Source organism: Poecilia latipinna, unplaced genomic scaffold (genome assembly GCF_001443285.1).
Source record: "Poecilia latipinna isolate Pla-1442-1.1 unplaced genomic scaffold, P_latipinna-1.0 Scaffold1531, whole genome shotgun sequence".
Taxonomy (NCBI): Eukaryota; Metazoa; Chordata; class Actinopteri; order Cyprinodontiformes; family Poeciliidae; genus Poecilia; species Poecilia latipinna.
This window is the reverse complement of record NW_015114147.1, coordinates 16,193-36,828: the sequence shown is the minus strand read 5'-3', so window position 1 is coordinate 36,828 and position 20,636 is coordinate 16,193. Positions and strand designations below refer to the sequence as shown.

The following is a 20,636-nucleotide window of genomic DNA, read 5'->3' as shown; positions in this document are numbered from 1 at the left end:
AAAGATCGAAACAAGAAAGGTACAACGGAGCATGACTGAATAACATGTTTTATTTAAGTGGATTTTAAATGCGTCATTACATCATGCAGTCTTGTATGTGATATTTTCCAGGGCAAGTTTTATACCTCGTCACTATTTATAATGAAAAGTTATTAGAGAAACGGACATTGATGGATCCCAGGTACTCTTAATGTTATATAAATATGGGAACATAGGAAATTTTATATAGATCTGTAGTTTTTATTTAACATAAATTACAAAGAACAAAATAACAGACAGATCTATCCATCTATCTGTGTTCTATCTGATGATAGTTGAGTTGCCTCCATCAAAACAGGACTTTTAAGGTGAAAATAATTAAATATTCAGAAATACAAGAAGCATAAAGTAAGATATAGGGGGTAAAATTACCACAGAATGACCAGAAAAATAGAACAGGTGAGCTCCAAAAAGCTAAAATGTTTTGCCTGTCTTGAGTAAGAAATAAATTCTGAAACACAAAATCTGCATACAGCATGCAGCTTTTTCTCATTTTGATATTTGAAAGCCCTTTCATGCACCCCTCGCACACAAGGGCTCCTGCTAGAGCGTGATGTTGTGCAATGAGCTAGGTTTGTGTTTTTACTCATTGATGGATGTTCTTCTGGCTCTTTTGGACCTGTTTTGCATCTCCTCTGGTCTTTCTATTCTAGGCTTCCTTGATGAAGCTTCCTTCCATTTCAAACTTTCGGGGCCTGCAGGGAGCTTTAAAATCCAGAATATCAGTGCAGACTGAAGAGCAACATCCTGTCCCTGAGAGCTTGCTGCTCAGGGAGTTATCTTCCTGGTTCACATCACAGAGCAGAGCAGAGGCCGTTATCGGGGGAGCGTTCGAGTTACAGGGGTTCACTGGGGTCAGGACAGCTGAACCAGTCTGTGGGCGGACAGAAACAGCTTTAAAAACATACAATATTTTTTAATTCCATTTCTTGTTATTACAAACCACTCCCATCATTGTTCACAATCAGCTCATGCAATGTATACGTTTGGAAACAGAGGGGTTTTCTATACTCATCAGTGGATTCCATGATGATAAACTTCATCTGACTCTGACCGTTACTCATAATATTCCCAGTGATCTCAGTTCTTGTTCATTTGATCCTGGAAGAACCTTTAAGAAGCCAAGATAACCTATATATGTGCTCCTACTATAATCTCAATGTAGAGTTTAGCAAAACCTAACTTGAGTACATTTGTGCAATTAGGTCTTATTGCACAGGTTTTACCAGGGGTGTCAATAAGCTTGGGGGAAAGTTGTACTTGTAGAACACTGATTTTCCTACTTTAGTAATTGTGTACTTAATTTTTTTACTGTTTTTTTTCCTTGTAAGTACATGATAAGAAACAACATGCTTTCTTTCATAATGGTCTGAGAGAAAAGGGGCAATTCACCTGCTCAGAAGCGTAGCGACCGAGTTGGATGTTGAGCCAGATGTTTCTTCTCTGACTCCACCCTCCTGGAGCCTCCACCTCATAGAGACGCGCCCGATGTTCCTCGTGCTGCTGCAGGAACTTCCTGATCACTAAACACGGCGTTAAAAGAAAAAAAAAACTAATTAAATAAACTTTAACATTCTGCACAAGGCCCTAAAAACATTTAGTTTCATAATTTGTTGTTTTACTTTTTTCTTTAAAGTCTTTTTTATACACTTCTCCCTCAGTGGGTCAGGTTTTCCACTTAGATAACCAGACCATCTATTCTAGGGGTTTGCTGCCTTCTGACCTCATCACTCTGCAGAACTGTCCACACATGCAGGTTTAATTACATTAATAAGGCAGGGGTTTCTGGAAACTGCTACAAATGCATGCTGGATTACCCTAGGATCCATTAAACAGATGTGGGCAATTTTAGAAGCATGTATGACTGAGTCTGTTTTATCTGCAGATAAAAAGACGAACCAAGCAGGAGGTGGGATTCCAGGTCATTAAATTTACCATGTTTTGCTCCATGGAGGTGTTAAACAGGGAGCGTATTGAATCTCCCCCTGTGGCAAGAGTTGAAAGGAATAATAGTCAGAACTAATAAGTCTTTAACAAACAACTGTCCCCTCAGGACGTTTCACCTGGCAGGAAACAACTGGAGGTGAAAACAATAAACTGACTCAGCTCTCCACCTGGTCAGAGAGAGGCCATTAAAGCTCCTGTCTTTGTGCTGCGAGCTGTTAGCCATTAAGACGTAAAGCATAAAAAAGGCAGCCGCAGCTTGACCACCACTCCGAATAAGGGTGCCCATATGGGAAACTTTATGTTACATCCGAGCCCAAATGTCACAGCACACAGTAAATGACAGACATCAAAAAGTGACGCATGAAGGGACAAAAAAATTAATCACTTTATTAACAATTGTCCTTTTTGCCAACCCCCTGACTCCAAAGTGGTAACTTAAGTCACCAGCTGTTCCTCATTCATGGATAATCAACATGGTGAAGTAAAAGGAAAAAAAAAAAGTTTGACATGAAAAGCATGTAAATAGAGCCAGATATCAAGTATAGAGTTTCCCCCATTGACAATAGCATGTCAGAACATTTCCAAGTAAAACTGAAAGTTGCCATTGCAATGGTTACAGGTCTTATGAAATATTCATTTTGTCTGCCTAATATGCCAGCAAAACACAAAACATTCTTCCCCAACACAAAAATAAAATGCAAGGAAGGGGTTTAAATTTGAAATAAACATACTGACCTGCCACCATGCCGGACGACAAGGGAAAGCTGACTCCGAGGAACTCCTCCGAGGAGAAGGAGGAGCAGAAGTCGTGCAGGATCTGAAGGCCGAAGCCTCTCCTCCTGTATCGTCTCCTCACCAGCACAGTGTCCAGGACAGGCAGCAGGTAGCAGCGGCTGCTCCAGCTGTCACAAAGTCTGCCTGAAACAGCACAGGAAAGACTTTTCATTGTTTTTTGCTTGACCACAGGATGTTTCACTTCAGAGGAGCATTTCAAGTTTGTAGGCGTTTTCCAGGAAAACAACAGTATTAAGGTTTAGATCGAGCTTATTCATTTGGAAGTGGTTCGGTGAAGGTCCAGAATGAAATCTGACAACATTTGAAAATTGATTTCCACGTTTGCTCTGCATCCAGTCTGGCTAAGCTTGAGCTATTCTGCAAAAAAGAATAGTCGGAAGTTGTAGTCGCCGTTAAGTGCCAAGCTGGTAGAGGCATACTTTCAAAATCTTACAGTTTTATTTACAGCAGAAGTGGATTCAAAGTGTTGAATCAGAGAGACATGAGAGAAATCATACAAATGCAGGACAAACATATCAGATATCCGTCTGAAGAAACTACTGAAAATCACGAATCGCTTTCCGTCCAGCTGCGGCAGAGCACTGTATCTTTAAAACTTACATGTCTTCTATTTGAACATTTTAAACTTTAATGGAAACTGACTGATCTTCCCCACCTTTGTGTTTGATGGTGTAGAAGCCGACCGCCTGTCCGTCCTTCCACAGCACTTTGCAGGTTTCTGTGGGTGGATGCAGGGAGAAGGACACCTCTCCATGTGGCCTCTCCACCACCTGACTGAGCAGGAACACGATCAACCTCTCCATGATGGATTGCACCTGTGGACGACGTGCGCAGGTGCAGATAATACAGAGATGCTTCACTCACTGGACCTCAATCTATATTGCAAGTGACAAATGTGCAGGAAGTCCTACATGTGATGTTCTCTCAGATCCAGAAGAGATATTGTCTCACCAGATTCTAAAATTGTTTCACTTACTGGCTGCAAGCCACTTCTGGACTCACTGGAGGTCTGCAGCACGTCGTCCAATGGCCACCACTTCTTGTGCAAGTATAAAGCTAAGACTAGAAGGTAAAAACAGAGAGGTAGGAGTTGAGTCTGCGTCTGACATGGCGTTGAAACACCGTGTTTGGTTCCAAACCCTGTGTTTGATCATGCGGAGGATGAAGCGCCAGCACAGTGCAGGCAGGATGTTCGTCCTCAAACAGCTGGAGCTGTCTGATGTTGGCTGGTGTTACAGCAATCTACATGAAGAAAACGACAACAGTTTAAAAACAATGTGTAAGTGGTGTTGCATTTTGTAACAGCAGCAGAAGAGATGAAGCCCTATTATTTGTCTTTATATATTTATATTCTGCTGCAGCTCCTCTGGCTATTCTGACAGTTTGGATTCCTTGAGGCATGGATCCAGCATTCCTGCGCAGCAGCTGACAGATCAGCTTTGCAGGACGGAGCTCGGTCATGCAACGTTTGAAACTTCCCCTTGATTTGAGATCCAGACTGTTTTCAAGTTATTTCATGGAACTGGTTTGGCTTTACTGCAGAGAAGTTGGAAGGCTTTGTGCATGGTGGACAGAATATTTTTTTCTCCCCAAAAATGACTTCATTATAAACAATCCCTTTTTGTACTGTTGGAAACGAGATCCACCTGTGCATTAGGGATAAAGGCTTCCATCTGGAGCTCCTCTAGTTTCTGTTACTTTGGTTTTTCAACGTGTTAAATCCCATTTCCTTCAGCTGGAATTGTAGAGTTCACAATAGTAGTTTACTCTAACTTTCTAGCTGGTCCAGGGTTTTACCATGTTTCACTTTTATAATCCTGGACATTTTGTTTGTCCTTCATATACATTTTAGACCTTTTAACCTTTTGTCACAGTCTGAGCGAACTTCTCGAAGGGGTTTTTGTAACAGTTTCAATTGTTTCAACCGACTGTTTTCTTGTTGCTGTCATGATTTCTGTCAATCAGTCAGATGTAGAAGTCTACAAGTATTTCAGTCTAACAATGATTTAAAAAAAAAATTAGTTTAACATCATTAATAATAACATTACTGTTATGCTGTGGTTTGAAAAGGGAAAAAAATCATTGTCAGTCTTGTTGCTTTTAGATTTAAAACCATTTGAATGTAAAAATTAATAATAATTATTCAAAATGTCATATATTTTTATTGCTGATCATTTTTCATTATTGTTTCTTTGGTGTTTTTTTTTTCTTTTTTTCTCACTCACTTACCTTCAAATATTTGACAGTAACAAGTCTCAACGTTATAAAAGTAGGTAATTAATATATAATAAATCTGTACATGGAATCAAAACAGTTACATTTATATAAATGTAAAAAAAAATGCAGTTAATGGCAAGAATAAGAAAGCGTTATCCAACCTCTTTTGACGTCAGTAATGACCGAAACCACTCATTGCAGGAATGTGTTGCGTTCAGTGAAGCTAGGTAATTTTCAGATGCGGATGTCAGCTCGGTGTCGTCCACAGCTGGCAGGTCGACAGGATACATTGCCCTTCCAGTTTCAGAGGAGAAATAGGAAAGTCTCAGGTGTAGTGACACCAAAACTAATGTTTAACCTGTCATAATACTTTGGGTTTTTACGGGTTTCAAACTTTAAGTCAATAATTATGATATAATTTTTGCGCTTCATGATGTTTCTTACAAAAGTTTGAGATTTCGAGGCATTTTCTACAGGAAACAGCGGTGCGTCTGATAATAGCGATGACAGTGAAAACAGCACGTCACGACGTCATAACAGATGTCTTCAGCCAAAGACAGCGAATATTTATCAAATATTCTGTAAACTTTACAATGACATGAAAATGTGTAAGCACTACCTGTGCAGTCTTGTGGTAAGCCTAAACTTTGATCCCACTTTTGCGTCAGTCATCAGCGCCATCTACCGACAAAAAAACAACTAAGTTTCTCATTTGGTGACGACAAGAACATAAAGGGAATCTTCGAAATAAAAGCAAATACTTTGCGCTTATTAGTTTTTTCATTAGCAAAAATGAAATATAAAAAATAAAATAAAACATAAAGAAATAAAAAAACAAAGGGTCCATTCTATTCACTACGAATTTACTCTCATTAAAAAAAAACGTGCAACTGAATTTTATTTTCTTTTTCTTTTTTTTTTTAAAAAAAACCAACGTTTTCTGCAAACACTTTTTCCACGATGGTTTTCTCGAGATTAACTCTTTACCTCAGGAAAACGACCGGGAAAAAGTATATGCTTAAAACGTCCGCTCTAGGCTTCCGTAACAATTACTGTACATATATTTGCACATGGAAAACACACCATAAGAACATGGATTATGAATCTAAACATGTTTTTGCTTTAATTGTGCAGTATTATTTAAAAATATAAAATATAAACAGCAGTCAAGACGGCGCTCAAGGTCTGATTTGTGTTTATTTTATTTTGAAAAAACAAAAATAACGGAAGCTCTTCTGTGTGATGTTTATTATTATGAACTTAACGAGTCAGGAACCGTGTTCACAGGTAAACAATGTGGCTTAATTTGACACCGAGCCGTAGGCTGCTTTCCCTCCGGTGGAGTCTCATTCAGTATCGCAACATAACATTAGAAAACACCACCAGGGTGAGTTGTATCTTTTTTTAAATTTATTTATTTATTTAGCCTTGTCTCAGAAGGTCGTTTGCAAAGTGAAACCAGGGGGAATTAAAGGTTACTACTCAAAGTCGGGGCAATATTATGCATTCAAATGTGAAATGATAATTATTTAACGTAGTATGCATTTGTTTTTAGTGTATAAGTGTAGAAAAACACCATAATACATTCGCTCCATTTGCGCATTGTTTCTTAATTATTTTTTGCTTTTATTTTTAGAATCTGTTATTCTGGAATAGTAGACAGCTTATTTATTTTTGTCGTAACCTAACACTTTTCCCCTGCAAACTATCACACCCGGTCCGCCATTGTAATCGGGTTAAATATGAATCACGTGACGTTGGCATTGCATCAAATCATTGATGGTTCGGTGACACAAGAGTAGTTTATCCCCAGCTTCGCTAATGTCCGTAAATAATCTTCATTGGTAGCAAAGTGAAATATATAGTTAAATGTCAGACACAACACTGACCAGTTAAAGAAAATGTTTAAAAAACTGATATGGACCTATTGAGTGAAAACTATTGTGTCATTTGTTCAGAAAGCTGCTGTAGACAAGGTTCTCTCTGCATTTAGAACTATATGTGGAAAGGACAACGTCTCTCTGGGTGAAGCCGTCAGAGAACAACATGGCAAAGACGAGTCTGTGCACAGGTCAGAAGTTCTCTGTTTACTACGAGCACTGCTGTAGAAACATAAATAAAACTCGTGTGTTCTTTTCTGTGAACGGTGGAGGGTGACCTGAATCATGCATTGCTTCTGTGCAGATGTCGGCCCCCAGATGTGGTTGTGTTCCCGCGCTGTGTGGAGGAGGTCAGTGCTCTAGCAAAAGTCTGTCATGACCACAACCTTCCCATCATCCCATTTGGCACTGGGACGGGCTTGGAGGGAGGGGTTGGTGCGGTGAAGGTGAGAGTGTGTGTCAATATTTGTTCCATGAATGCATCTCTGACAAAAAAAAAAAAAAAAAAAGTTTGTGTTTCCAGGAGCATGTCCAATTGGGCTTTGGTTTTAATCTTTAAATGCAAAACTGTTTGTTTCGAAAACACAAAATCCAACATATGCGTTCTTAGGTGAAAAAAAAAACAATCTGAAAAATATTTATTTTATGCGTCTCTGTGATTCTTTTTTCAGGGTGGTGTTTGCTTCAGTTTGAGGAACATGGATCAGATCTTAGACCTTCACCCAGAGGACTTTGATGTGACCGTTGAGCCTGGTGTGACCCGGAAAGCTCTTAACGCCTACCTACGGGACACAGGCCTATGGTTCCCTGTGGGTCAGTCACACAGTCTCCAGTTTATACTCCATGAATCACAGTTTACAGATTAAATGCTAACTTCTGTGCGGTTGTTTCTGTGCAGTTAGTGGATTATTGTGAAGCTCTTAGCAATATTAAAGTATAATTGTGATGGGAAACAGCAGCTTTAGATTTTTGTTGTGCATTTTAGTTTTATTACCCTTTTTCGTCATGGCTTGATATTTGTTTGACTAATTAATGACATGGTGGAGTCTATTGTTTGATATATTTTCTGTAGGATTTAAATCTCTTCAGAACCCGGTAAAGTTCAGGTGCCTGTGTAATAAATAATCTTGTCGCTGGCAAACTAGCTGTCTTCTTGGACGTTGGTTTTAGATCCTGGAGCTGATGCTTCCCTCTGCGGCATGGCTGCCACCAGTGCTTCGGGAACAAACGCTGTGCGTTATGGCACTATGAGAGAAAACGTCATGAACCTGGAGGTGGTTTTGTCTAATGGAACGGTCATACATACAGCCGGGAAAGGCAGGCGTCCCAGGTACAACGTCAACCATCACATACACCCTGTAGCCTTGCTTGTTGTAGTTTCATCATCATTATTTTGTTTTCAGGAAAACTTCTGCAGGATACAACTTGACAAACCTGTTTGTGGGCTCAGAGGGCACTTTGGGTATCATTACCAAGACTACGTTACGGCTATACGGCGTCCCAGAGGCCATGGTGTCGGCTGTCTGCTCTTTTCCCTCCGTCCAGGCCGCTGTAGACAGCACCGTGCAGATCCTGCAGACTGGAGTCCCTATTGCTCGTATTGGTACGGACAAGTCAAACATCTTCTACTTGTTAAAAGTTGACATCTACGAAATATAAAGCGACTTCAATAAATTAGCAACATGTAGAATGTCACATTTGTATTCCTCTTCCCTCTCTATTTCCATTGTGTGTTTTTTGCTTTCAGAGTTTCTGGATGATGTCATGATTGATGCGTGCAACAAGTTCAGCTCTCTGTCCTACCCCGTCACCCCAACTCTGTTCCTGGAGTTCCACGGGTCGGAACGCAGCCTGGAAGAACAAGTCAGCACGGCTGGTGTGTGAGAGAGTGGTGAACGGGAACAATTTCTCTGACATTTGCTGTTAGCTTCAAGACTCTTGCTCCTTCAAATGTGTTAACACAGATCGGCTGTTGTGATTGTAAAGCTAAGACTAATTATTTTTTGATATTTGGGCAACAAACGAATAGAACCCAGCTAATGGAAATTACTTAAGAATCAAGAGTCATACTGGAAAGTAAAACACTTACAGTCTCCGTGTTTGTTTCTCCAGAGGAGATTACACAGAGTAATGAAGGCTCAGACTTTCAGTGGGCTCGAGACGCCGAAACAAGGAACCGTCTGTGGAAAGCTCGCCATGACGCCTGGTACGCTGCACAGGCACTGAGACCGGGCTGCAAGGTAAAACTAATCAGGATATTGAAACACGCAACATTACACCTGCAAAAGTCAACCATATCAAGATGTGATGCATTTCCGACTATACCAAATCTTAGATCAATTTATAACCGATGGTCTCAAATATTAACAGTATAATCATATTGTTACAAATCATTGTCATTGTCATACTATGGCCCTTGCTTTTTCAGTGTACTCAGTTTTTTTTTTTTTTTTTTTCCATCAAGTAAGATGGAGGCCAGTTTCATATTGTAGTAGTGCATTTCTATCTAGCTTTGTGTGGAAGAGCAGTCAAAGGACATGCAATTAAGACCTATATTAAACTTTTTTTACTTAATATATGAAGGGTAACCCTAACCCTTTTTTTGTAGAGTAACCCTGGTGTCTTGTTGACTGCTGCTGTTCTTGCACATTATTTATCCAAATCTGAAGCAAACTGCTGCCTTTTGGGGCATTTATGCGTCTCTCTCTACTAATGGTTTAAATTTTAAAGATTTCAACAGACAGCTGCTTAGAGCCATTCCGATATGGTGACCTTATCTTTCTTGTATATGTGTGTGTGATTTGTGAAGGCCTACTCCACAGACGTGTGTGTCCCTCTGTCGCAACTTCCTCAGATTATCGTGGAGACAAAGAAGGACCTGCTTGAGAGCCGGCTGACAGGTGAGAGAAAGACGAGAACTTCTGGTGTTTTAGAGGTTTTTAGCAAAGCAAACCTCTAAGTGCATTCAACCTAGTTCAGTTTTATCACTTAACAAACCAGCAGTGTACATGCAACACAATTGTTGAGTGTGTGTTCTATGACTTTGTATTTTTTTAGTTTGTTTTTATGATGTAAAGTACTTTGAACTGCCTTGTTGCTGAAATGTGCTATAAAAATAAACTAGATTGATTGTTTAGCAAATCCAAGTAAAATAAAATGAACACACATAAAACATCCAATGGGCGTTTTCTGCTTAATGGATACAAGCCCATTCTGTTTCAGGTCCTATTGCAGGTCATGTTGGTGACGGTAACTTCCACTGTCTGATGGTTGTGGATCCAAATGATCCAGACGAGCTGCACCAGGTCCATCTGTTCACAGAGAGGCTGGCCAGGTAACATTTCTCTGAGGGCTGAACCAATGCCTGCAACCTGTGACTGTCTGACTTTCTGTCTGTGTTTCCTCTCTGTGTCATTGACATGCAAAAATCTAATTTTCTCTTCGTTCTTCTGCAGGCGAGCATTGGCCATGGACGGCACGTGTACAGGAGAGCACGGTGTGGGTTTAGGAAAGAGAGCGCTGCTGTGTGAGGAGGTGGGACCTCTGGCCATTCATGTCATGCAGGGACTCAAGGACAGTCTGGACCCAAGGAACCTGATGAATCCTGGGAAAATCCTCCAAAGAGGAGAGTTATAAACTGAAGTTCTCTCCAGAGGGTGAGAGTATGGCATAAGATTGGAGTAAAAAAAAAAATCATTAGGTTGTCCGTGTAGGTGTGCACCAGAATTCATTGAAGAAAATTTCAAGATGTATCACCACTGTACTTTCTGTTGGATGCCAGGGCACCTGGAAGACAGAATACAAAAAGTATAGCTGCTGTTTTTGTTCTTAATTACTTGAAATGATAAAAATGTGACATCAAATAATGAGATTGTATTACTGTGGCTGAGGAAATCCAGTTAAAGCCTTATCAATGTTTGTAATATGTTATTACGTTTTATTTCATTTTTAAAAGTGTTTTTAAAATGCTACAACAGAATTAGTTTGGTCTCACCAAAGCTTGAGGTTTCCGCAATGTTTTTATTTTTGCTGACTATAAATTTTATGTAGTAATTTTATCCTTTGAATTATGTTTGTAAATAGGAAACAAAAGTATACTCAAATATTAAATCTATAATTTTTAAAACAAGAGGTCAATGCTTGTTTATAAATGACAGTGAAGTGATTCTTCTTATTCACTGATTAACTAGAAGATAATAAATACTTTTGATTAGAATTTTCTCAAGAATGGCATCAAAAAGTGACTATTTCATTCAGTAATTCCCAAATGCACATATGTGGTGTGAGTTATTTCTGTTAATTTTGGTGATTATGGGTTACAGCCCTATCTCTAGCTATAGACTTTGACAAAACAAAACTAATCTCTCCATTATTGAGGCAGAATTTAATAGTCAAGATGTGAATATTTTGATTTGTTAATCACTAACAACAGAGATGCTGGAGTAAACACCAGTAAGTCTGTGTTAATGCAGAAACCCAGGAAAAACTTTAGCTCAGAATGGTCCACTTTCTGGAAGTCTGAATCCAAACCCAAGTGAAGCGTTTGTTGACGCTGCAGTACTCGATTTCACCAACTGGTGTCAGCATTTCTTCCATTTGTGACAAATTCCATCAGTCCATCAGAAGACAGACTAATAACAGCGTATTCTTGCTGCTGTGGTTACTAACTGGTTGGGTCAGCTGCTAAGTGGAGATTCGGAATGACACAGTTTTCCTAAGACAAACAGTTTGAGCTTATTTGGGCTGCTATAAAAAAAAAATTGAAGAATATTGAATTTGTCTCTCAGTTTATAGACAGTTTGTTTTTATTGCTGATATTGATTTGTAAAAGCTCTCAGCTGCCATGCATACAGACACAGATCACTGAATGACTTATCTTGAAGAAGCTCTGGAGTATAAATGTCTGTCTTATAGATGCAAAGTGCCTCTAAATGACCATAAAGTGGCACAAACTTATCCAAAATGGACCCATGAGAAATAAATCACACAGAATCAGCCACAGAGAGGATCAACTGTAGACACTCAATATCTCAAGCGGTTTAGAAACTCAGCTAGAAAATGCATTAAAGCTTTGATAGAATATGGCAGGGCTGCACAGTGGCATACTAGCACTGTGGTTTTGCGTTTAAATCCTGGGTTTAAATCCTAGTCTCAGGAGTTTGCATGTTCTCCCCGTGCTTGCCTGGGTTCTGGTACTCCGGCTTCCTCCCACAGTCCAGAAACATGACTGAAAGGTGAATTGCTCTTTCTAAACTGCACTTACGTAGGAGTGTTTGTGTGCATGGTTGTTTGCCCTGTTTTCTCTGTTTTGTCCTGTGACGGACTGGCGAGCTACATCAACTTTTGGAAGGCTGGTGTGATTGACCAATATAAATTAAGGAGATCTGAAAATATATATTGGTGGCTTGCTGGATGTAGCAGAAAGAGATAGACGGTTTTTACTGGATGGTCAAAGTTAGAGTGATCTCTCTTTTCCATACACCACCTCTCTCACTGTAACAGTACTTTCAAATTACGCATCTTTAACCCACCCATGCCTCACTGGTTCGAATGTTCACCTTTAGCTTTATGTATTGCCTCCAAGTAGCCAGACTTTTATGTTTTGTTTTAAATAAGCATTGATCACAAGTTTTCTGAGGCTAAATAAAGGACTTTCAAAGTATTACTTTGGACTTGGACCACCTATCCATGTGCCAGAGCTTTGCAGCATACTTTCTGTGCAGCATGGGGTTTAAAAATGAGGAATGTGGAGGGCAAAGGAAGAAGTGCTGTGGAAAACAACTACGCCAAGCAGATGAACAGTATCTGATTTGCTTAAGTAACAGCGAAAATGCAGCAAGGCTGCTTTTCAGTATACAAAGGTTTAATCAAGCAGCTCCAGAAGAACAGCTTTTTCGGAGCTAGAATTCTGTTTTCTCTCTAACTATGTTATATTTTACGTTTTTTGCACAAGAAGTAAAAATAAATTGACGCCTTGGTAGATTCTGGTAACAAAGTGCCTGAAGACACAACGTTGGTTCAATACTTAAGGGTTAGGAGCCTTTTTATATCTGAATAATTTATGTGCTGGAAAAAGGTGGATTAAACAAACAAGGAAACATTCCTCTGTAAATGGTCAGGGATTGAAAGAAAACCTAAGAGTGACCTACTGAAAGCCCGAGAAAGCAGGTAATACGTTCAAAAGATTACAAAAATGTAACAGAGGGATGATTTCTACACAACAACGTTGCTTTCTTTCTCTGGATGAATTTACGTTATTTATTTTCTGTCAGGCTCTTAAATTTACATGGGACCCTCTTGAGTGGATTGTGTTTGGTTTGAGTCTGCGAGTGTGATTACATGCCTGAGCAGCAGAGAGTAGACCATTTATAGGCCTGCTGTCATTACGGCAGGACAGATTAACACCTTCTGCATGACAGTAAGGACTTTACAATAGCTTACCTTATTGGGGAGAAAGACCAAGTCAACTGCAAGAGACCTGCACGTGGTAAGACACTCAACCAAACATAGAAACAAGAAGACAAACAAAACCTGCCAGCTGGAAAATTAAGTAGGGTTAGGAAAAGAAAAAATGAAAAAGAAAAAAACACAAGCAGCCACAAACATCTGTGTATTTTATTTGCATTGACTAGACCAGCTGTACTGAAGCAGCTTCCAGCAGGACACAAACCCAAACATACAACCAGAGTTACACTTGAATGGTTCATACCAGTGTAGTTTCAGCGTCTGGATTGGCCCAGTCTAAGTCCCAATCTAAATTAATTCAAGAATCTTTAGTGAGGCCTGAACATTTATGTTCACAGACACTGTCCGTTTTGCAGCCTTGTGGACAGTAAAAGTACCAGAACGGATGTCAGCCCGTTAAGTTTATTAGTTTAAAATGAAACCCCACACATAAATGCTTGGGGAAAGAGAAACTCGGAATTTGCAAAACATGATTATTAATGTTTCTCAATTAGACTCAGGAAATGACAGAATTTTAACTGGGTCATTCCACACACTTTGATTCAGATCATTCCACTATATGGTTGGTTCTTTGTTGCTCTGCTGGAAGTTAAATCGCCATTGCGGGCTCAAGTCTTTTGAGTCATCCAAAAGGAGATTGGCCGGTGTTTAGAACGGCTCTGCCACCACATTTTGACTGCATTTGAGATGCTTTGGCATGACTTCAATTATGCCATTCATGTGGGAAAGCCCTCCAGTGTGGCCATAATAAAACAATTCTGCAGAGAAGAGTGGGCCCCATCACACTGAAGTAAAAGACGTATGGCAGTCCCTGCTGCCAGGAAAGGCACAACCTGTTAAGAGATGGGGGGATTAGATAGTCCTCCCATCCCATTTGCTTCATGACATGAACATTTAAGTCTGGCAAAAAGCAAAAAAGAGGATAGATATTACACAAAAGACAAATAAAAGTTCTTATTGGGATTTTGTTATTGATAAACGACCAATAACAAAATAGATTTTTTTTTATTTTCATGGGGCCTCATTCATCCATCCCTTTGAGAACTGTGGCTCTTAAGAATCAGCCCTCAGAACTTGTTGACTTAGCAGGAAGCTGTTTCAATTGGGGAAGTAGGTAATAAAAGCAAATCGCACATCTTATCACACTTTCTTCTTCCAAAGACTGGTGCACAAGAACGTAGCCCAGTTCACCTTCAGGTGCCTGCCGGCCTCACCGCACCTGTCGCAAGTTATCCTGAAATGCCCCCTGTCTGATCCAGCAGATCAGACCCCCCACACGTAGAGAAATCCAGGCCAATCCCATGTCGAGGAATTAAAACAAAGTGTTGCTGCGCCGTCTCCCGTCTGTCTGTGTTTATGATCCGAGCTTGCGCACTGAGCGCGTCCATTGTCTGGTCAGGAGCAGCAGCAGCAGCAGCAGCGGCAGCAGCGGCGGCGGCGAGGAGCGGAGAGGAGCGCCCGATCTGAGCGCAGGGGAGCGGCTTCACTGTGACCCCGATCTCCGGGGAGGGGGGCAGGAGGAGGAGGAGAAGACGTGTCCTCTGGTTGGAGCTCACCGGACCGGACCAGCGCTCGGTGACGACGTCATTTATTTCCAAGACAGACCGTCTTTTATTTTTTTCTGGCGGTCAGACAGACAGCAACAGTTGTCACGATGTCTGAGATCAGATGAGTGGAGAGCAGCGGAGTAAAGACTGCGGCGCTCCTGTGATCCGCACCGGCCGGGGTGATTCAGCCGTCTGAAGCAGCTGGGACAGCGCGGGGGAGCGGCGTGCATCTGTTTAACCTTGCAGGGATTTGGTTCGGCTCGGCAGCCACCCCCCCTCCCGCCCCCTCCGGTTGTGTCGAGGTTATCTATTTTAATTATAATATATTAATTTGTCTGAGGGTGAGGTGAATCCAGACGTCAGGGCTGGCTCATGTTCCGCTCGGCAGGGAAACGGGCTGTTGCGTCTGCAGAGAGTCAGAGCTGACGAGTCTGCTGAGACACACGGACAGACAGACAGGCAGGCAGGCCGAGAGACCGACAGGAACGAGGGGAGGGAAGGGGGGGCACAGCCTGTTTGGGCTTTCTCGACCCCTTTACGGATCGAGCCACCCAGAACCCCCACCCATTTCTCTCCCGCTTTGGATGGGGGGGAAGCAGAGCACGGCAGGGCGGCCCCGGGGTGCTTTTCCCGGCGTCTCTTCGGATGACAGCGCGGTGCCACCCTCGGCCCACTTTGGTCACTACCGGCCGAGCGGCACCATGGGCCTGCGGAGCCGCTCGGTGAGCTCCGTGGCCGGGATGGGCATCGAACACAGTCCCGCCGTGCCCTTCGGCTTCTACACCCCAAGAGGGACGGACTCGGACCGAGCAGGAGGAGGGTCTGGGGGCACTACGGCGGCCCCCCACGGAACTGGCTACCAGGACTCTGGGGGCGGCGGGCATCACACGGACGGGGTGCTCTATTTGGGGTCCCGGGGGTCGCTGGCTGACACCTTACCCCTGCACATTGCACCCCGCTGGTTCAGCGCGCACAGTGGTAAGATCTGCCGCACAAACACACCTCTATTCACGCAGACACACAAACCCAGCTGGATTGATTACAAGGGTGCCTCCAAAAAGTTTTTTAAAGGGGTGCCTCGATGGGGGGTCGCACATAATCTTTGGATGGCACGCAAACAATGATCGCTATAATAGAATTGTTAGAGTTGCCACAATGTTATATTTATAAATAGTAAAATAATTAAAAACTAGAAAGTAAGAATTGCAGTCTTCAGGTTTAGGGGATAGGAATCAGTATTTTTTAAATAAAAAGGAGGGGAAAAGTGACATAGGCAGTAATAGATTAAAAATAAATAAATAAAGACTTGTTTATATTTGGCCTATACTTGTAAAAAAAAAAAAAAATTATAAAAAATCTATATAAAAAAACATGTATATGAACTATCGGTCATGTGGCCATTCCTTCTACAACCTGTTACAAGCAGAAGTTATGTGCTGCATAATGTGTTAAAATGGATGGTTAGATAGGGGTCATTTAAGAATATTGGAGTTGCTCATCAAAAAGGAACGCAATTTTATTATATTATCACAAACTAAAAAATAACTCAGACATAAACAAATCTGCATTTAAAATGCAAATTACTTGATCACACCATGGACTCTCTTGACCCCCCTTGACCTCCAGCTCCCCTCGTTGGAGGCGCCAGATGCTTCTAAGCACCCAAACTTTACCTGCTGCGAAATAACACTAACGCGGTGCCATTAATATTCACTGCATTAAAGGAAAGTTGAGGCACTGAAACATCTGCTTCTTCTTGCATGTACTGGACACACACACAGTGGGATGAAGTATCTTTTTTTTTTTCCTTCTGCAGATTTTGGCTGAAAATGAGACCAGTGTAGCGCTCACACGAATGGGCTGTTTATAGGTCATATTGGATTCTAATCGTAAAGAGTGCACTCCATCTTGACCGTCACCGTTGCACCATATGCATAGGTCATTCCTTGTTGTGTGAAATGACACTAATAAGCCTGTTGCCAAATCTGGCTGAGTCAATTAGCTGTGCGATTAGAGTGGAAGGAGGGCGGAGAGGGATGGAGCAGGGCGAGGCTGGAGAACCGAGGGTTGAGAGCGTTGTTCCCGCTCGCTAATCTTCAGCTCACTTATCTCTCCAATATGTCTCTGTTTTTGAGTGAACACACCTGTGCAGACACGAACATAGGTCTGGACATGCACAGGGCAACCCTTAGCTGACCTTACTGGGAGATGGACCGCAGCTAAGCCTAAAATATAAAGTTCCTTGCAGAGGTATTTATACCCCTTGAACAGGTTTTCCAAATTGTTCTACTGCAACCACAACCTTCAGTGTATTTTTGTTGCTATCTTATGTGATTAATCAACAGAAAGTAGTGCGTAAGTGAAGTGGATGGAAAAATAATATGTTTTTTTTTATGCTAACAAAGATTTTAAAACTAAAAATTGCCTGTAATCTGATACCCGTAAATAAAAATCCAATGCAAGCAACTTTCTTTAAAAGTCACATAATTATTAAATAGAATAAACCTATTTTTGTCTCATTATGAGTCCAACTGTTCTGTGAAGGCCTCTGGGTTTTGTCTGACAGCATTAATGAACAAACAGCTTCATGAAAACCAAGGAGCAAGGCGGCCAACTTAGTGAGACGTATATAGAGAAGTTTGTAGCAGAGTAAGGTTATAAAACAATATTCCTGGCTTTGAATGTCTCACAGAGCTCTGTTCGATCCATCATATGATGCAACACATTGATCAGAGAGCAGAGGTCCATAGTAACCCTGAAGAAGCTCCAGAGAAGAGGCAAAAAGAAATTCATTGTTGAAAGAAAGCCATAAGAAGCTACATGCAGTAAACATGTGGATGAAGATAGTCTGTTAAGATGAGATGAGATTTTTATTTTTTCACCTAAACTCTGTATGCCTGTACATTACCCTACAAGCTCATCCCTGTTGGATACACATGATGGTAGAAAAAACAAAAACAAATATTTCTATTCAAATTTTTGGATCTTTGATGGCATCAAAATGACCGTATTTTACAAAACTGCAACAGAAACACTTTTTTTTTGCCTCACAGGAGCCATGTGATCAACAAACTGATGCAACTTCTGACGGAAAAAAACAGAGAAGATGACAGGAAGTGGCAGGATAAAGTGGCGCGGGATGTTTTTTTAGTGAAGTAACAAACCTATTCACGTGTGATTTTAACTTCGCTTCTTATTCAATGGAAGCAATGCCAATATGATATTTATTTTCCAACATAAGTGGAAAATTGACAAGGTTTTCACACATTTGTAGTGGAACTGCAAATGTGTATGGTTGCTTTTTTCCAGAGAGACAAGTTGGTCAGAACTGATGGGAAAATGGACAGAGCTAAATGCAGTTCAGTTCTGAAGGAGAAACCTATTTGAGGCTGCATAACACTTCAAACTGAAGCAGAGATTTACTTTACAGCCAAAACAACCAGCATCTAGCTTTGGCTGTAAGATTTAGATCAGAGCACATTCATGTGCTTGAAGGGTCCAGTCAAAGTCTGGGCATAAATCCAGTTGAGAATCTGTCGCAAAAACTGATGTTTACAGACACTCTTCATCTAATCTGACTGAGCCTGAGATATTTTGTAAAGAAAAATGAGTAAAAATGTGCATAGTTGATATAGAAATACTCCAAAATGACTGCAGTTGTATGTGAAACAAAAGGCAGATTCACAAAGTAGAATAAACCTGCAAACCACATTATTTAGATTTTTATTTTTAGACCTTTTTGAAGAGCACATGTGATTTTTCTTACACTTTACAATTATTTCCCACTATTTATTGATCCATCTTATACAAGGTCATTAAAATACATTGAAGTTTAGACTTTCATTGCCATCAATTGTGAAAAAGTTTAAAAGGGAATAAATCTTGAATCAAAACATTGTCTACAGTTTTTTTATGTAATAAGAATAAATGAGAAAAAAATGAAATAAAATCTCATTCAAATTAGCATCTGTCAACAAGAAGTCAAAGAAAACCAGAAACCAGTAGGAATCTGATTAGAGCAACTCTATCGGTATCTGGAACATAGCTGATCATTAAATAGATATATGTGGTAATAAACAGTTTAATTTGGGCCAACTAAACAACCAATACTGTCTATTAAAAACTAAATGAGCTCAATATGAACCAAAATAATGGTCAGAGATGTACAAGTTTCAGTCATATGATGCAGAGTCCGGCTTCCATTGGTTGTGCAAATTTTCCAAGAAATTTGCATGTAATCATGTTAGTTAGATCCACATGACTCTGGTTAAACACTTGACTTTTTTTTATCCCTGCAAATGTGGCCGCGCTGCAGCTGGCTCCACTGCAATCAAATATCCTGAAATGCCCAGAATAAAGTAACCAACCCACATTATGAACACCCTCTCCCTCCTCTCTCACATGCACGCAGCAGGTCGGGCTGGGTCCCCAGGCTCTCATTACCAAAGCCCTGACCGGCTCACAGCAGGATGATGGCAAGTCAGACGTCAACATCTCAGCTGTTTTTGCCCTTCTTACATTGCCTAGCAACTCTGATGTGCTTTCATATCTATGGAGCCAGATAACAACTCCAGCGCAGAAGGGGTGGGGGGGAGTCAGTGGAAAAGTGATGAAATTAAGAAAGGTGCGCATGTTCGATTGCAAAGCTGAACGAAGGGGCCTCTAGCAAATAAATAAACTGCAGTAAGCAGCAGCGTGTTAATAGCTAAGTCGCTTCTTTGATTTACAGTTGGACAGCAGCCGAGGGCATTTGTGGATGAGCCCGGTTCCTGCAGAGTTCACCGGGTTAAACCTAAGACGTCTTAAGATCTTTTAATCCCACATAAAATGCAAAATAATACCCTTTTCTCCATCACACAGCACAAAGGATGCGAGGATTACCGACAATCCTGACGGGCCGAGGAGCTCCAGGTTCTTTAGAGCCTTCAAAACAACAAGACAAAGATGCAAAACAGAAACACAGAGCAAAACAGGAGTAATCCAAAGGCACTAAAAACAGACACATGTAGCTACAAGGGGATCCAAAGGAAATGTAAAAAGAGATAGAAGGCTTACAAATCTAAAACCATGAAGCAAACAAGATAAATGTTCAGAAGTAAACATAATTTGGGGAATCGAGATGAGAAAAAAAAAAAATCACATTTAGGAAAGAAGAAATAGCCAGACCTTTGTAGAGTAGACCCAGAAAAACTATGGCCTTACACTATCTGCAATGATACCCAAAACAAGTACTAGCAACTAATAACAAGCTTATTGATGATAAACCACAGGAAGATCAGCCCTGTTACAGACACAATTAACAAGGAAGATTTACAATAGTTTCAGAGAGATGCATCACATTGTATTAATTGCAATACCTATTTTCGCTATGTTGTATATTATTTTACCTGGTTTTGTTTTTATTGTATTGTAACTCTGAGAGCTACTGGTGATTTTATATATTTGTTGCACTTTAGTCCACTATTGTTGTTTTAAATATAGAAAAGAAATTCATTTTGACCTGATTTGATTTGAAAAAAAAGTCCAAGTTGTCAAATAAGTGAAAAAAACTGCTAAGTAGTGTGACTGCTCCATTTACAAGTTCACAAAACGACCAGAACTAACTGCGGAGATCGGCCGATTTTTACATGTGAAGCCGATCTTATCCACCAATCTTATCTAGCTTGGCAAAGGCCTAAGAATCAGCTACTGTCCTCTTTTGCTCTCCGGTGAGAGAGGTTTGATTGACAGACCGGCCCACCAAGTT

The 20,636-nt window shown here is 40.8% G+C and overlaps 3 protein-coding genes and 1 long non-coding RNA gene across 6 annotated transcripts; 3 read left to right on the top strand and 1 right to left on the bottom strand.

Moving 5' to 3' along the window:
- Positions 1-47: 47 nt before the first annotated feature.
- Positions 48-6,127, bottom strand: fam169b (family with sequence similarity 169 member B). 3 transcript variants are annotated; one of them, XM_015058307.1, is made up of 8 exons: positions 5,443-6,127; positions 5,160-5,292; positions 3,921-4,023; positions 3,758-3,843; positions 3,437-3,596; positions 2,722-2,904; positions 1,432-1,562; positions 48-913 (listed from the first exon to the last, which is right to left on the bottom strand). In XM_015058307.1, exons 1-8 carry the CDS (start codon positions 5,463-5,465, stop codon positions 689-691), a joined length of 1,044 nt encoding a protein of 347 aa, XP_014913793.1. In that variant the 5' UTR covers positions 5,466-6,127; the 3' UTR covers positions 48-688. The 3 variants fall into 3 exon arrangements, with proteins under 3 accessions (XP_014913793.1, XP_014913792.1, XP_014913794.1); XM_015058306.1 differs by having other exon boundaries at positions 5,618-6,127; XM_015058308.1 differs by lacking the exon at positions 48-913 and having other exon boundaries at positions 1,399-1,562; positions 5,618-6,127.
- On the top strand, positions 3,975-4,935 carry LOC106963406 (uncharacterized). The gene is made up of 2 exons (XR_001428182.1): positions 3,975-4,060; positions 4,164-4,935. It is a non-coding gene; the product is annotated as an uncharacterized LOC106963406 (long non-coding RNA).
- Positions 6,128-6,214: 87 nt separating the features above from the next.
- ldhd (lactate dehydrogenase D) lies at positions 6,215-11,007 on the top strand. The gene is made up of 11 exons (XM_015058301.1): positions 6,215-6,385; positions 6,957-7,069; positions 7,183-7,324; positions 7,550-7,691; positions 8,049-8,208; positions 8,282-8,481; positions 8,626-8,754; positions 8,991-9,118; positions 9,688-9,778; positions 10,101-10,212; positions 10,334-11,007. The coding sequence occupies exons 1-11, from the start codon at positions 6,293-6,295 to the stop codon at positions 10,512-10,514; spliced, it is 1,491 nt and encodes a 496-aa protein (XP_014913787.1). The 5' UTR covers positions 6,215-6,292; the 3' UTR covers positions 10,515-11,007.
- Positions 11,008-13,483: 2,476 nt separating this feature from the next.
- On the top strand, positions 13,484-20,350 carry znrf1 (zinc and ring finger 1). Its single transcript, XM_015058317.1, has 2 exons — positions 13,484-15,868; positions 17,944-20,350. The coding sequence occupies exons 1-2, from the start codon at positions 15,475-15,477 to the stop codon at positions 17,952-17,954; spliced, it is 405 nt and encodes a 134-aa protein (XP_014913803.1). The 5' UTR covers positions 13,484-15,474; the 3' UTR covers positions 17,955-20,350.
- The last annotated feature ends 286 nt before the right edge of the window (positions 20,351-20,636 follow it).

Bases quoted from the DNA above. Each gene is read 5' to 3' on its own strand.
- fam169b (XM_015058306.1), bottom strand. From the start codon at position 5,679: ATGGCGCTGATGACTGACGCAAAAGTGGGATCAAAGTTTAGGCTTACC. The intron at 3,597-3,757 runs GTAAGTGAAACA...CGTCGTCCACAG, and splicing joins CCAGAAGTGGCTTGCAGCCA to GTGCAATCCATCATGGAGAG. The intron at 1,563-2,721 runs GTCAGTATGTTT...CGCCGTGTTTAG, and splicing joins GTCGTCCGGCATGGTGGCAG to TGATCAGGAAGTTCCTGCAG.
- ldhd (XM_015058301.1), top strand. From the start codon at position 6,293: ATGTGGCTTAATTTGACACCGAGCCGTAGGCTGCTTTCCCTCCGGTGG. The intron at 7,325-7,549 runs GTGAGAGTGTGT...TTCTTTTTTCAG, and splicing joins GAGGGGTTGGTGCGGTGAAG to GGTGGTGTTTGCTTCAGTTT. The intron at 8,482-8,625 runs GTACGGACAAGT...TTTTGCTTTCAG, and splicing joins AGTCCCTATTGCTCGTATTG to AGTTTCTGGATGATGTCATG.
- znrf1 (XM_015058317.1), top strand. From the start codon at position 15,475: ATGGGGGGGAAGCAGAGCACGGCAGGGCGGCCCCGGGGTGCTTTTCCC.